General features: G+C 39.6%; 1 protein-coding gene and 1 long non-coding RNA gene across 2 annotated transcripts; one reads left to right on the forward strand and one right to left on the reverse strand.

Annotated features, from left to right (window-relative positions):
* Window positions 1-4,897: 4,897 nt before the first annotated feature.
* LOC138601252 (uncharacterized) lies at window positions 4,898-6,497 on the forward strand. Its single transcript, XR_011308787.1, has 3 exons — window positions 4,898-4,966; window positions 5,972-6,078; window positions 6,396-6,497. It is a non-coding gene; the product is annotated as an uncharacterized lncRNA (long non-coding RNA).
* A 2,712-nt stretch (window positions 6,498-9,209) lies between these two features.
* On the reverse strand, window positions 9,210-10,191 carry LOC138601185 (CD276 antigen-like). Its single transcript, XM_069672764.1, has 4 exons — window positions 10,169-10,191; window positions 9,931-9,986; window positions 9,438-9,797; window positions 9,210-9,328 (listed from the first exon to the last, which is right to left on the reverse strand). Exons 2-4 carry the CDS (start codon window positions 9,977-9,979, stop codon window positions 9,210-9,212), a joined length of 528 nt encoding a protein of 175 aa, XP_069528865.1. The 5' UTR covers window positions 9,980-9,986; window positions 10,169-10,191.
* Between the last annotated feature and the right edge of the window lie 5,991 nt (window positions 10,192-16,182).

Genomic DNA, 16,182 nt, shown 5'->3' on the forward strand with positions numbered 1-16,182 from the left:
CTGGACTTTCAGGGAGCCTAGAGCGGAGCAACAAGAAATAGTTATAATACATATATGTAGGCAAACGATGAACCAACCAACTAAACCAAACAGAATTAAAACAATACTTGAATTTGCCTACTCAGAGCAAAATAAGGGGACCTAAACCACACTACAAAACACACAAAATGGCTACTCAGTCCCCCTTTAACACAGTAAAAACCTCACAGGAAACAAAACTGAAAAAGGGCCCAATCAATACATTCATTAAAGCTAATAGCTGGTGTCTTTGTTTGACAACTAAAAGAAACCAGGGTAAATGAATATACAAAAGCAAACTTTACAAAAACATTTTACAGAATAAATGTGGTATCAAAGTAATTAATGTGCAAAATAATGCAATGTAAACAAAATATTGCTGACCTAAACACAGTCCTCTCCTTCAGTCAGCGACATGCAGGTGACTGGAATCTATATTTATGAAGAACCATGTTAAAATTACAATAAACGGAACAAAAGCTTATTTACAAACATTGCTGTGCTACGTCAGTGCATACCTTGCTCCTTGGCTGCATAAGCAATCACTCCAAGCAACTGAAACAGGAAGCGTTAGTCCCTCACCAAACATAAGGAATCTAACAAAAAACACACGACCACTTGTTTAACAAATCTATGCTAACACTATAAGTTAAAAGACATATTTAATAATTCTAAATCATGCTTTTAAACTAATTTAACAAGGAAACCTACCAAATTAAACACCAAAGGCTGGCCTCAGCTGCTCTCTCATGTGTGTCAGTGCAGGAAGAAAGGCCCAGGTGAACTCCCCATCCCCTTTAATAGAATAGTGCCACCTTCCCTTCGACATATAGAAGGAAACAAACCAACACCTAGTCACATGTACAGGCAGCTGTGATTAGAGGAGGAAACACTGAAAAGAAAAAACTAATAAGTTTCAGTCTCTGTTCTGTCCCTTAAAAAAAAGCCCCAAAATCAACGTACTGTCAGGTGAGAGAAAAGATCTTCCTGGTTGAGGATACCGAAACCATACACTGGAAAGACCAGTTTCCTTCAAATATGACAGGACAGTATTTCCCTGATGGTGCCAGATCACATGACAACACAATAAGTATATTTGGAGTTATTTCCCCTCTGGTGTAATTACTCTCACTTGGAACAACAGGAGCACAAAGACGCTGATGACTCAGGATTTTGACATTTCAGAATATTTTATGATTAGCTTTAATTTGCTGTCCCCAAACGGAGGACCGCGGTCCGGATCCGGACCCAACTGCCGTCGTCTCCGGACCCGGACCTATTTACAGTTTTGACAAGCGCTTCTATTTTAACCTGCGCAGCTTTTTTGTCTTTGCGGTAGTCATTTAGGGGTCCAGGAAACTCGCAGACCAATGAATTCGTTGTAAATCATCACACGTGACGCTACTCAGCCAATCAAATCTGCCACTCAGCTCGCGACTGACCCGGTGGGTGTGTGAGAATACAGATACAGACTGTGGAGCCAGCCAACAAGAGAGTTACAGAGACACAGTGGGAGAAAATAAGTTAGGAAAAGGTAGACATGGCGTGCTCTAAAATGAGAGCAGTAGAGAAAAGCGAGCTTTTAAGACTGCACATACTCGTATATGATCCGTGACAGTGGCGATTATTAAACGCGGACATTATCTGACACTGTCACTCCGTTTGTCTCTGTTAACAGAGACTCCAGGCTGCAGTTTAGTTCAAAGACTTTATTGATAAACCTGAGAATTACACAGAGCTACAGGCTTCATCATCATGACTAGTTTTCCCCTTATTTCCGCACTTCTGTTCTCACATGTACCGGTATGTGCCCTCTCTCTCTCTCCCCCTCGCTCTCGCTCTCTCCAGCAGTCCGTCAGTGTACAGTGCGTTTAAATATTATTTATTTCATAGTCATTGTCCGCTTTCAAACTCACTATGACTCACCATGAGAAAAAGTCTAATACAACTGCATTTCGGCAAAACATAATACAATTTGGCAAACGAAGAGGTAAAGCTGTCTCTCTCTTTCATTTGATTTCTGCATGGACAACATTATATTACCAGTAGTACCAGACATTATATTATTTGTTTTCATTTACAAAGAAAGGCCAATTCCATCACAAACTGGGGCATAAAATAAACCAAAAATACAAGAAATAAAGGTTTTGACCCCCCCAGATCCCCCAACATACAAGCACACACTTTCCTTACCAATATTGAAATATTCATTATTATTACTGTTAAATTATGAGAGCTCTGTGTAAAAGTTAGCAATTAGCGTTGTTGTAAAAACTATTTAGCCTAATTGTATTTTCTTTATTTGATTTGACAGACGTTCAAAATGTATAAATGTAAGGTACTGACTCATAACGCAGGTCAGAAATTATGATGTTCCGGACCTTTGCTTGAGAAAAAAAATCTCTAATTGGACCTCTTTCAAGTTTAATTGAGTACCCCTGATCTTTAGTATTCCAGTGTTTTTGTTTTTTAATGTACCGTGCATAATGGGCAGGGTTTTACCACAGTGAAGTCATGCTCTCGTGATACGTAAGGCATGTTAAGACAGTGTCCTTCACAGCTGATAGAGTTTCAGTCCGTCTGTCTGGCAGTGCTTCGTACATGTTTAAATGGACTTAATATTTAATTCGCTTTTTCCTCCTACACGCTTCACGTTCGTCGTCCTTTTGCTGCTATTTTACGACACAGCTGTTGAAGGTAAGTCCCGTCTGTTTATATTTTGCTGACTAGATATATTATTTAAACTACACAATAACCGAAATGAATCCCTTGTTACATTGTTAACGTGATTTAATGTCATAACGGCTCCTATGCTACCAACAGTTTAAGCTTATCAACCGTTAATTTACCGTGACAACTGTTGCTATAGCAAGCCTATTTGCCCATTTGTTACAATAGCAACGTTACAACGTTACAAGATAAAGCTTTACATGTACAATTATTTCCCCCTCCAGTTTATACATGTTAACAAGTAGAAATATCACCAATCCTCGTTGATTTAAATTAGGTTTGATAAGGAATCTTTTTTAATATGTTCATAATTTAGTAGTTTGTTTCTCAGACATTTGGTGCCAGTTCTTAATTTGAGTGGCTTAAAATCTAAATCTATTTATTATAATTGATGAGGAAATCATGTGTGTACTTTTCCAGTACAAAATCATATAATTTTCATAAACTAAAGTACTACAAAAGTTACTAATAGTTACGTGCTTTGAAAACTTAGCAAAACTGAACATCCATTCATCTGTCTTCTTGTTTCAGGCTGAATTACAAAAAATCTGAATGTTTTCTTTAGCCATAACACTTACACTTGTATTATTTTGGATAAGATGTACAGGTGTACCTCATAATGTGGCCAATAACAGTAAAAACAATGTTTTTATTGTGTTTTAACATGTGGCTTCGGGCAAACAAAGGAAAATTGTGTTGGGATACGAGCCAACTGATGAGCTCAGCTGAAGACTTGAACATCATCAGCTGAGTTGCAGCTTTGTGTCATCAGAGGCAGAGGTTTAAACTACACTTTTGGTTTAACCTTAACCACACCTGGTTTATTATGTCATGACCATTTCTACTAAAATCCTTCTATTGACTTCTTATAGTGTTAATTTGACAATTAATGGATGGACATGAAATTGTTTGGTGACGATTTTGACAATCGATTAAATGTTTGAATCATGTAATACAAAAAGTTTTCTGGTTGTAGCTTCTCCAGTGTCTCAGAACTTTTCTCTGTTTCATGTCCTAATTAACTGAAAATGTTTGGCTTTTTGATGTTGGTCGGACAAAACAAGACTATTCAAGACGTCACTTTGGATTCAGGGAAGCTGACTGTGACATTTTGTAGAATATAAAAAGAAGTTGCACTTTTAAAGCCATCTGCGTAGCTACAGTGAAATACTGGGAATGTATGAATTTTAGGAGAGTGTCGAAGTATTGAAAAGTTTTAATCATCTCTCTAAAGAGCATCCGATTCCCAACTACACTTTTTTTCCAGGATGTTTTCAATGTTTCTTTTATTCCCCAGGTGAGCCTCAGGTGGTCGGTTCAGCTCAGCCAATCGTGGCCTCTCCGGGTGACAGTGTCATCCTGCCTTGCCATGTGGAGCCACCGGTCAGCGTGGCTAGACTAACAGTGGAGTGGTCCAAGCCCGACCTTCAGCCTGATCCCAACGATTGGCTGAGCCAAGTTGAATATGTACATCTACACCGCAATGGCCGCGAGAACCTGGACATGAAGCTGTCGTCGTATGTCGCTAGGACGGAGCTGTTCGCGGATGAACTGAGACAAGGAAACATATCGCTCAAGATCTTTAATGTGACACTTAAAGACGAGGGGAGATACAGATGTTTTATCCCCAGATTAAAGAGCAGAATACGGTCTGCTACTGTCCGTCTCGTCATTGGTGAGTTTTAATATGTTAAATGTTATTTGTGGTCCAGATTAAAGTTGACTTCTATTGATTTATTACACTGCACATTTTTCCTTGTCGATATGTTGCAACAAATTATACACATACAAGATCTGCTCCTTGAATATCTGTAAAACTTTGAAGTTCATTTTGTCAATAACCTTTGTTGCTGTTACCCCACAAAAGCTAATACTGTCCATTTAAAATGTTTATTAAAATTGTAAAAAAAAATTCCAGAACCAAAAAATATAACAACAGAGACGCCTCCGCATCCCACAAGTCTCCAAACTCCTGATCCGAAAGTTAAAGGTGAGGAAACAGTGGAACAGTCTCAGGAAATGTCAAATACACACACAAAGTAAAATTGTCAACGTGACTGCTTAACAAGTGTTTGTTGTGTACTCAGCCAGCACTTTGTTGTTGCTGTCAGGTGGTGTCCCCAGGAGCAGAGTGATCCCAGCCGTGGTTCTCCTCATCATGATGTTTTTGAGCGTTGGAGTGACAGGACCTTTGGCTCTCAAGTTTCTAAAACAAAAGGTACACCACAGTTTATAGTTTTTTCTACAGGTCATGAGGTGGAAAATAAAGGAAGCACAAAATCTCCCTGACAAATTGTTTTGCTTATTTGGGCCCGAGCACCAACGGTTTCTGTTTGATGGAATTATTATTATTATTTCACAGCACTTTAATCGCATTTTTGAAGGGGTTCCCGTGCCTCAAAACAAATGCGGGCACATTAAAAGTGGCGAAAATTTGATATTTTATGGGTCTCCAACATGGGCGTGGCAAAGTAGCTCAATGGCACCACCTTTAGACTTTCAAAAAGGGGTCCCCATAGAGGTTACTTTCACTTAGGTGTATGAAATGTGGTATGCATATTAAGCATGTCCATACCTACAAAAATGCCTCTTACATCCATATCTCAAACCAAACAGGAAGTCCACAATTTTATGATGAATATGAAAAAATTGTGAATTTTGGCCATTTTCAGGGGTCAAACTTGAATTAACTCCTCCTACACCGTTCACCCGATCCACTTCAAATTTGGTGTACAGGTAGAGGAGACTTGGGCGATGACAATTACCAAAAACTTGTACAAAACTTAAAGGGGCGTGGACGTGGCGGCTTGTCAAATTTCCATGTCTCGCCATGAAACAGGAAGTTGCTGTGACTTAAGCATACATGGCCTTAAAGTTTATTGATATTAGTCCCTTCCTGAACACTTCTACATGTTAAAAATCAGTCTTTGTCGGAGCGCCACCCACTGGCTCGAGGTATTTAGCCTGGTGTGACATGCATCCTTCGCTTGAATGGCATTGTCACTGTGTTGTCTACACTTGATGTTGTGACCAAATCACGTAACAATTAGGAGCCATTTTCACTGTTTTGTGTCTGTTAAACACACTGCCACTGCCGCACATTTTGATCCGCTAAACATAGAATTTACACTGTGTTGCCAACATTTGGTGTTGTCTTAAAAACACATGACAATTGAGAGTCGTTTCCACTGTTCTGTCTCTGATCATCACACTGTGGCTGCAGGTTACTCTGCGACTGCGACACACCCCGAAGTGCAACCCACCCCAACGTTCAACACACCCCGACGTGCACATGGGCCTGCCTGTTTCTCTCCTGCTGCCCTGACTACAGTAAGATGGACTTTCTTTTTCTGCCATTTGTGCTGAAAGTGTGCTGTATATAACTGAAGTAGTATGGAATCAGATTATTATAAACAAAACTTCAATGTCAACCAAAAATAAGAATTCATGGAAGAATTAAACTCACTGATTACCCCTGCTGTTGGTATTCTGTGGCACATGATTACATGAATAGATACCCCGACATATATAACTGAAGTGATTCATTTTAAAGGTAGTGGCGATGTGTATCCCTTTAGAAAAATTTACAAAACTGGTGGTTGCAGTGGGGGTTCCTGAAATTTGGTATGATCTGCTTGTCATTGCAGATGCTGTTAGAAGAAGTCATGTCTCCTGTGCTGCCACGGATGAGGAGATCCACACGTTTTCGATACGGCGGTTCAACTTGGAAGCAGATAAGGAAAGTTCAAGAAGGCGTGCCCCTGTGCCACCGCAAGATCAGCCTCCTGTTATAAATTAAATGTTTTTTGTGTATTATTTATTTGGCTTTTGACTTTATTTGACAGGACGGCTGAAGTTAGACAGGAAATGTTGGGATTAGAGAGTGGGGGATGACATGCACCAAATGATCAGCAGACCGGGAGTCGAGCCTGCGATCATTGCGACGAGGACTATGGCCTCTGTACATGGGGCGCCTGCTCTACCAACTGAGATAAACCAGCTCCCCATTAATTAATTATCTGATTGGATAAGAGCCATTCCATGAGTGTAGATATAGAGAACAGCATCACTGGGACTTTTCACTCTGTGTATCACTCCGCCTCAGCCAGGTGTTTTGAATACTGTTAATTAACGTCACAGCAGGCTGTGTATGTCTACATTATTGAAGCTTGTACCTCTGAATCACACAGCAGACTCTTATTTCACTGGTTGATGATAAATAAAACAGAAAAATGTTTATGATAAAAAACAGCTGATCTGTGGTAACCTGTAGACACAGAGTGCAGGAGGATGTTTGGGTTGCAAAAATCCAGTTTCGGTTAAGTTGAGGAACTATTTGAGTTGGTGGAGCTAAAAAATCAGTTGATTATTCCTGTCTTCAACTATTTTTCGCTTGTTTAAATGTTGTATGAAAGCGATATCACATATTGCTTGATTATATGCATGATTCCTGTGTTTTTTTTAATTAAAAAGAAAAAACGTTTTTATAATATTCCTGGGGTCTGTTTCACAAAGCAGGTTCAACAAACTCTGAGTCTAACCCTGAACTCTGAGTTGATCTACTCTGAGATAGGAAACTTCCACCATGGCAACGGTACACAAAAAGAGTAGAGTGGAGCTTGAAATCCTCACACGGACGTTCAAAAACGTATATGGAAGCAGTTAAAAATAAAATACCAGAACATCATTCAAAGGTGCGGCTCAGGCAGAACAGGCTCATGGCTGAACCTCACTTCAATCAGATTTTAAATATTAAACTAATGAAATATCATTCAGTGGCTGTTTTAATGTGCATCAGCTTTATCCCTAACATGATGCTGACTTCACATACATTATAATTTATTTTGGTTAAACTGAATTGTGTTTAAAAAAAAAAAAATCCAATAACTTACGGCGTCTTATTTGAGTGCTCTCGGCAGTGGTGGTGGAAAATCTAAAAATGCTGACTTTGACACAGTTTTGTCTTTTGATTTTTTTATCATAATTCTAAAAGACTTTTGCAAAGGGGTCAGAGCACCACAGAGACGCAACGTTTTTTTATTTTATTTGTAACCGCTCAAACACACGCGTGAGACGGGCTGAATGAATGAGGAAGTCGAATGAAGGTTTAATAGGCTAGAGGGAGGAGACGGCGCGAAACTTTGAGTTTCCTGAAGAAAACCTGTTCCCGACCAGGTTAGGTTCACAGACACAGTTACCATAGTAACCAACTCGGAGTTGAAATTACCTCTCTTTCTGAAACGGCAAACCCGAGATTTCCCCCATTTCAGGGTTAACAAACTCGGGGTTTTCACTAAACCCGCTTTCTGAAACGAACCCCCGATATGTTTCTGCTGTTGTCACAGTAAACACAGTGTTGGAGCCAAAAGTGAGACAAGTGTTTAGGCCCACAAGATAACAATGATCACCTTTTGGAGACAAAGACAATAAAACTGAAGTCAGTTTGAATCCATGAGAACAAACGTCGGTGCTCGATAATGTAACTCCTCAATGTGTGTGTCTGTACACAAAACATCTTCGATGGCGATGTTATTGCAGTCAAATAGCGATACATAGAAGAATAACCTCGGATCGTAATCCAATCAATATTCAATAAAGTATAAATCCAACAATGTTTCATTGATTAGTTCATGTTTGTGATTCAACCAGTAGAATTTTTTCTTAGTTAAATTAATGAATACAAAAAAATCAAACAATTTCACCAGAATATGTCTGATGACAGGAAGTACATTCAAAACAAATCACAGCTAAAACATGAAGATAGTCTTTGTGATCTTTATACTTCATATCACAGTGAACACATTTTAAAGTGAATGGGTCTTTAGTGACAAACTGATCAGAACAAACTGAACAGCAGAAAAACAAAGAACAATAAAAAAGTTTGCTCATGTGCAGTGTGAAGTTAATGTTCATGAAGGCCAAAGGTCAATAAGACACCTGGGACAATATATGTAAAGTGCAGCTATAGCTTAGAGGGTTAAAAATAAACTTTTTACTTGTTTTATTTGTTCCAATGCATGCCGCACACTGTATTACACAACAGATCAACTTTTTGGGTGTGACAGCAACTTGAAGTACTGACAGTTTAAATATAACAAATAAACTGAACTTAAAATCACATCGATTTGTTCCAGAAACGTCCATTAAAGTGCAAAAACGTTTTAAAGCATAAAAGAATAAAAATAAATATTTACAAAGACTCAATCTGGTCTTGTTTGCTTTTGTAGGTCATTGAGGCTCCATTATAACCAGTTCATAATTGTCCATAGGAGCTTTAAAGTTGTTTGTCACCTGTTTCCTCTGATCATCTGCTGAGCGGTCACTTTCCACACATCCATCTCTGGACTTCAGAGAATTAATATTTCTTGCATGGCGCAGGCGAATGAACACATAGTAACAAACACACAGCCCAACTATCAGGACCGGGACCAGTACACAGCAGAGACCGATCTGTCCCCTCCTCAATATGTTTGTTCCCCCAGGTTCAGTCTCAGCTTCAGTCTCAGCTTCAGTCTCAGCTTCAGTCTCAGGTTTGGGTCGATCCCTCGCTGCTGTGAAGAGACCAAACAAATCAGTGTCACTGATGAGAAGAAGAAACATTTCACTGAACATGAAAACACTTAAATCTCCACATGACTTCTCTTCTGCTGAATGAAACGTGTTAATAAAGTTTAACTGAGTCGTCTTACCAGTCACATTAAGATGACATCTGCTGAGGCTCACACCATAGTCTGTCATCACTTCACACATGTAGATGCCCGAGTCATCAGTCCTGAGTGAGGACACGTGGAGTCTGATTCGTCCCTCTGTGAGGACGTCTTTGTCACACTGGACTCGTCCTACAAACTCTCCATCCTTCACTGGGACCTCATCACCTCCATGTAGACGAAACAGGACTGAGACTCTGTGATCATTGATCATGTTACAGCAGATAAAAAGAGAGCGGAGGGAGCTGCCAGGTTTGGTGGTGAACGTCCACTCCAGTGTGATGTCATCATTCTCCTCGGCCTGATAGGACGTCTGAGTCACGTTCACTTCAAATGTTCCTGCTGAGGAGACAGAGAGGGACGACTTTAACATGTGAGCCTTTAAACATGTTTAATAATGAAGTGTTGAAGTGTTTCAGTGAGTCTGAAAGTGTCTCTGCTCTTTGTGGAGAATAAAGTGAAGGTGTAAACTAACCACAGACACAGCAGGTCAGCTTCAGCAGCAGCAGGATCCTGCACATCATCTTCTCCCTGTGAGACAGAGGTGAACACACCTGAGGTCAAAGGTCAGTCCTCTCATGTGGGACAACAAACAGCTGCAGTCTAGGGTGCAAATGGACTGGTGTTACAGCAGAGCCTGAACTGCACAGCACTGTAAACCCTGAGATCAAACAGTCAACACAGGAAGCTGCAGACATTCCTCTGGATCGTACCTGAAGTGATTTGTAGCTTCACGTTGATTCTGTTCATGACTAAGGAGCATTCACTGTTCCTCCCGTCCTCTGTGCTCTCTGCTGGGATGTTGTAGGTTGTGTGTGTTCTGGGTTCCTCTCCTCCTTCTGTTCCTCTCCTCAGGAGGCTCAGCTCAGCAGCATCCACACTACAACAGAAAATACATCACACAATGAAATACCATTTTACTGCATAATAGTTCTCAAAGTGACTGAAACTATTCTACAGTCTGTATACACAGGCTGTTCACAGGCTTAACATGGTCAGTAAATTGTGTTGAACAAACAAACTTGGATATGAGTATCTTACCCTTTATTCAACCTGCTCAAAGGGACAGATTAAACATGAAAAAACAAAAACCGCTACAAAACTTCCAACACAGCATGGCAAGTGGCCGGTGTCACGTACTATATTGGTCCTACTCCTACTGGCTGGTGATATACATCTCAATCCAGGACCACCAGTGATTGAACAAACATGGAGCTCCACTCCGGCACAAGTGCCCCAAATCCGGTCGGCAAAGGATCAGATCCCCTGGGCTTGCAGGATACGAGGATGATAGCGTCGGAGGCCACGCAAGGTTTGCTTGGGGAAGACCCGCTACACCTGCTTGCAATGGGGCGGGATCTGCGCCAGGAGCCGGCGGCTTTGTCTGGTGATTGCCAGGTGATAGGTGGACCTCACTGCCTTACTGCAGCCAAGACCAACTCGAGTGGTGAGTCTGTTTGATTTGACACACACAAACGGTCGAAGCCGAAAGCTGGGGCTACAACAGAACTCGCCAGCGCATGTAGGTCAGACACAGACACATAAACTGTCGGAGCCGAAAGCTGGGGCTGAAACCAGTGGTGTAGTCTACGTGATATGCAAGTATACGCTGTATACCCACTAGGAAAGGTCCCAGCGTTCCGTATACCCCATTAAGAGGAAAACGTGATTCTTGTTTGCAGCTGCTACATCCCACTAGCCTCTTCAGCCAAATACCTCCATGACAAAGATACGTGTGGTATATGAATGGAATAATTCGCAAAGAGGGGTCCATTATCAGCAATTTAAGGATGAAGTGCAGTATATAGATTCCTGATAATGGACACCTTGAAGTGCATTATCCCTCTTATACCATGGTCGCCAGCTAAAGACAAAAATAAGATGTATTTATGTTTTCATGCTTTTTGCAACCTATATTACATTTTTAACAAGCTGTAAATCTGTTTCCCTCATAACATAAAGGTTATGACTAATACCTGAAAAACGTATTACTATGCCACAAGGTGTAATGTGATGGAAACTTTGTTCACTACTCCGGTAAATAGAAGGGGTCTTAGTTACATCTAGACAATTAGAGGTATTTTAAGCTCATTTAAGTTTGGCTTAGCTTGAGCCAGAAAGCTAAAACGTCTAAACATTTCTTACAGTTGACATACATTGTAAATATACTTTGACAACAAGACTACTAGCTAGCTAAAGAGCTAGCTGACCCAAACAAACACATTTACTGTTACCTAGCAAATGGTATGTAATTTGATCGCTAACGTGATCAACAGTATCAGTACATTCAGGGGGTCAGTGTACTTCCTGATGTGTGGCCATTAATTTAGAACTTCACAGGTGTCCAATTATGAGGAATAAACTGACACCCTGCAGCCAATCGGAATCAAGTAATCACCCAAACCATGGTATAATTGTGATTACTGCATAGTTTGAAAGAACAAGATGATACAATTGTTGTATGGTTTTCCCAGCAAACGTCCTTTTGATGTTCTAATTCTGCTCTCTTTGACAGTGTTTAGAAACAAGACAAAAACTTTAGTAATTAGACAACCACTAACAGAACATGTGTCTTTTTGTGTTCACACAGCAGAGGGGCAAAAATGGTTCATTTCCCGGCAATTATCACATCAAACTACACCAGACAGGACTGAAGTCGGTTACCACCGCACAGGAAACCAGGCCGAGGACACCGCTGAGCATCTGAGACACATGGAGGACTTGAGGTCAACACTTCTTGCTAAAGACGAGATCATTCAAAAACTAATCGAACAACTGAATGAAGCCAACTCAAGGCAGATTCCCTGTTCCAGTCCAGAATCTGCAGTCCCAGCACAAAGCTATGATAAAAAACCTGGTGTCTTAAAAGACAATCTAGCGTTCGGGCGTACGACCCAAAGAAGAAGTCACAACCAAAGCTGTCCTGCTCTTTTGATGGATAGCAGTGCTGATTCTCCTACTTCTTCTTCAGCCTCCCCTTCAGAGAAATTGACGGCGTCCGTACAAAGAGCCTGTCTGTGCACTCTCGAAACCAAGTCAAGCCCAAACGTAGAAACACCACCTCAGTAGTGTCTAGTAACCACTGCAATAATCTGATTGATTTACCTGAATATACAGAGCTGTTGCTGCAATTAGATCAGCCTGATCAGGTGAACTGATACAAATTTGGCATGGTGTGGTTTGGTGCAGGTTAAACGGATCTTGTTGAACCTTTTAACACTTTGAGTTTCGATCAAATAGCTTTGATATCAGCTTTGTTTCTTACCGCTTAGTGTCTTTTTCAGCAACACTCTTGTTCAATAATTTTCTCAGACAAATATTGGTGAAACCTTGATGTAAAGTTTTATCTTTTGTCGACACCTACGTTACGTTAGTTTTCTTGCTATCAAGGCTAACAGCAGGCCAAGCCAAGCGAACCAAATGTGGGCTTATGCTAATGCTAACATTTTGGAATGTTTTAACTTTGTCTTGTTAGCCTGAAAACAGTTAAAATAACTAATTAGCATAACCGGTTAATGTTTTGTATCTTTAAATGGATCAAATTTCAGTCTGTGCTTTCCATTTTTGTAAGAGCAGTTCACTCAAGATAGGATTCAGGTCGTAGCAGCCTGTAAATGTTTGCTAAATGTAAAACACTTGACGTTGCTAGACAGAGATTGTAAGGGAGCGGACGTGTCCACAAAGCCAAACTGAGCAGCGGAAAATACTTCACTCGGTTAGCCTTTAAATGGTTTCAGTCTCAAAAAAGTCTTAAATAACCAAAGTCTCAATTTATTGACATATTGTTGTAAGCAGAAGAATTGCTCATGACATGGCAGTGAAGTGAGATGCTGACTAAGCTTAAGCAAGAGTCGATTTATGTGGTAATGAAGGCTACATTAGGCATCACAGGAAGTTGTTGGGCAATCATGTTCTGCCAAACAGTTTCAACTTGCCACAGCTTTGATTGTACGAATGTCTGAACTCTACTGGAGGGATGGACACCATTCTTCAAAGCAGTGTTTACAAAACTTTATACAATCCTTCACCACAGCTGTCAAGACATTTAACCTCCTCATTTTGTCGACGATTACATTAATTTGCCCTCCTAAAATGCGTTGGAGAACCACTGACTTTTAACATGATACGGATATATTCAGTGTTTAAACTAGTTTTAATGACCTCTTTTGTTTTTTGAGAGGAGACCTTTGTGTTAATTTGCCAATTGGTAAAATCCCTTTGAACCCTTTTTACACCATAAACAAGCTAAGCACCTACAAATAAGCTAGCTCGGCTCCCAAAACTTCCGAGAAATAAAAGGTTGTCACTGCACAATGGACAATCAAAGTTGCTGTCCATCAACGACAGCAAATATAACATTCCCTTAATGCCAACACGCACTCAAACACACGCATACACATTAAGAATTGCATTCAAGTGGGAGTTCTACACGTTTTATATCGCTGTTTTTAGAAATGATTGTGCATAATCGAGGTGCTATTGCACATTAAATATTATGGCCCCTTTTCTATGTCAATACTCTTCAGTTATTAGCCCTGTCCTGTTGTTTTATCGAGCTTGGATGTGTAGGTGTTTTAAGGCCCTGTAGTGCCTTCTGAATGGCAGCGGTGTTTTGATTTTTCTCTTCCGACGAAGAAGATTGTAGCAGAAAATCACTGAAATAAAATTTCAGTGATTTTACCCGTTTTGATCGATAACTCGGTTTGTTTTGGAGAGCAGGAGATCTCTGAATGTAATATGGGCCAGGTAAAACCTTGCCCCATGAGGCAAAAACACCAAAAGTGAAGATTAAACGCCAGTCAGTTCTGAATTCTACCCAAATGTATTCCTCCTCCTAGCATTTTGATGATGCTGGTGGAGAGTGCTGTGTAACATGGCTGGTCCAAAATCTCCCATGGGTGTTCCACAGGGTAGAGATCTGGTGCCATTCATGTTCTGTCAGAGACCCCTTGTGCCTCATGAATTGATGCCTTTTCATCTTGAGGAGGATGATCTTCAGTGATCCTTCTCTCTAAGGGGACTAGTGGACCCAAGCCGTGCCAGAAGACTGCCCCCACAGTCTAACAGAGCCATGAGATCCGCTCACTTTAAGGGTCAAACATTCAGGGCGTTTCCTTTTTTGTAGATACTTTACTAAAATCTGCACTTCTCAGAGCTGTCAATTGAACTAAAAAGGTTGGTTCTCATGAGCCTTCGAAACTTTTGAATGTTCAGGAGTTGGCAGCAAAGATTGAAACTTTAAAACTGTTTGGCTACGTCTTACTTTTTTTATATATAATGGGTCAACCCACCTTACAATAGGAGATAAACATGGTTATATAAGTGAGCCTTTGTTTAATCCCTTTTTAAAACAAGTACTTAGTATGACTGAGCTGAAAAATGACTTCTTAACTTATTTATCATTTCAGGATGAACGTGTTTTCGTCATATTTTAACATGTTTGGGGTTTACGCTGCTGGTGCTTACAATTTAGATTTTAAATCTTTAAAAGTTTAAAAAGACTCTACGCATTGTACTGTTTCTGGTCTGTAGACCTTAAAAGTTGATGTTGCTCTTCCTTTATGTATGTATAATAACTATATTTATCAGTGTGAAAAAGACATTGCACTTTTCTACTTTAACAAAAAATGTTTTACTTTATTTTACTTTTTAAGATATTTTGTATACTTGCATTTCATTAACATTAATATGTTTTGGTACCTTAGGTAATATTATATATTAGGTAATATTATGTTGACAATAACTTGTCAACAAGATTACATTTCTGTATCTTTTTCAAGCTTTACTTTTAAATACACTCTACAAAATGATGAGCCTTGTTTTGTTTGATGTCATGTCATCTTGCTTTTCATATTGTTCTAAAGCTTTGAAAACAAAAAAACAGTACCCCTGGTGGATAAATGATGACATTGTATTTTTTTGATTTGTGCTTGGGTGCTTTTGTTAATCAACCGACATACTGTATACTTTTTATTATGAAGTAAATACTACATTAAAACTACAAAAGCATCTGATGTGCATGTATCCTACATTTTAAAAAAATGAAACAAGATAACGGCCGCTTGTGTTTAAGTTTTTGTTCAATATTCTGCTTAATTTTGGGTTGTACAGGCAGTGTATAAATGATGTGGATGTTGCCACTGAAAATTCACCTGTTGGTTTGGCATTTTGGCAGCGGACGTCTTGGTTTGAATATAAGTTTGCTAGCTTATCTTATCTTATAAAATGTAAGATGTAGTCTAATATATGTAATTCCTACATACGTTCTAGAATGTGTATTCTAATGTGTATTTTCATGTAACAATAACAATTACAGTTTTATTTATACTTAAACGTTTAACTTGTCAGTCGCCAGTGTTTGGAGAAAGTTTTCGGTGAGACAAACAAAAAACAAGATTGACAAAGATTGATAACGACTTTTTTTCTGGTAAGTGCATAGGCCAAGTTTTTATTTCTCGTGTAATTATCTTTAAAGGTGTTTATTAAGTTTCATTCTACTGGATTATTATGCTTTGGTGATATTGTATTATTATTAACATTAAGCCAACTCAGCCCTTGCTCGCTGAACTCTATTTATTTATTTATTCTCCATTATTATTTTAGTATTTTTTTGTATTATCTGGAAGACACCTCATGCTCTAAGGTATGTATAGCAAATGCTAGCGTTACAGCATCCCGCTAGCTGGCTAACAGTGTTGTTATCACCGAAACTAGCGTCAGAGTTACG

The sequence above is a fragment of the Semicossyphus pulcher genome, unplaced genomic scaffold (assembly GCF_022749685.1).
Source record: "Semicossyphus pulcher isolate SPU_LCO1_2020_fin unplaced genomic scaffold, fSemPul1.0.p SCAF_21, whole genome shotgun sequence".
NCBI classification, from domain to species: Eukaryota; Metazoa; Chordata; class Actinopteri; order Labriformes; family Labridae; genus Semicossyphus; species Semicossyphus pulcher.

Coding starts and splice junctions, on each gene's coding strand:
- LOC138601185 (XM_069672764.1), bottom strand. CDS start 9,979: ATGATGTGCAGGATCCTGCTGCTGCTGAAGCTGACCTGCTGTGTCTGT. Junction 9,798..9,930: donor GCTGACCTGCTGTGTCTGTG/GTTAGTTTACAC, acceptor CTGTCTCCTCAG/CAGGAACATTTGAAGTGAAC. Junction 9,329..9,437: donor ATGTCATCTTAATGTGACTG/GTAAGACGACTC, acceptor TCTTCTCATCAG/TGACACTGATTTGTTTGGTC.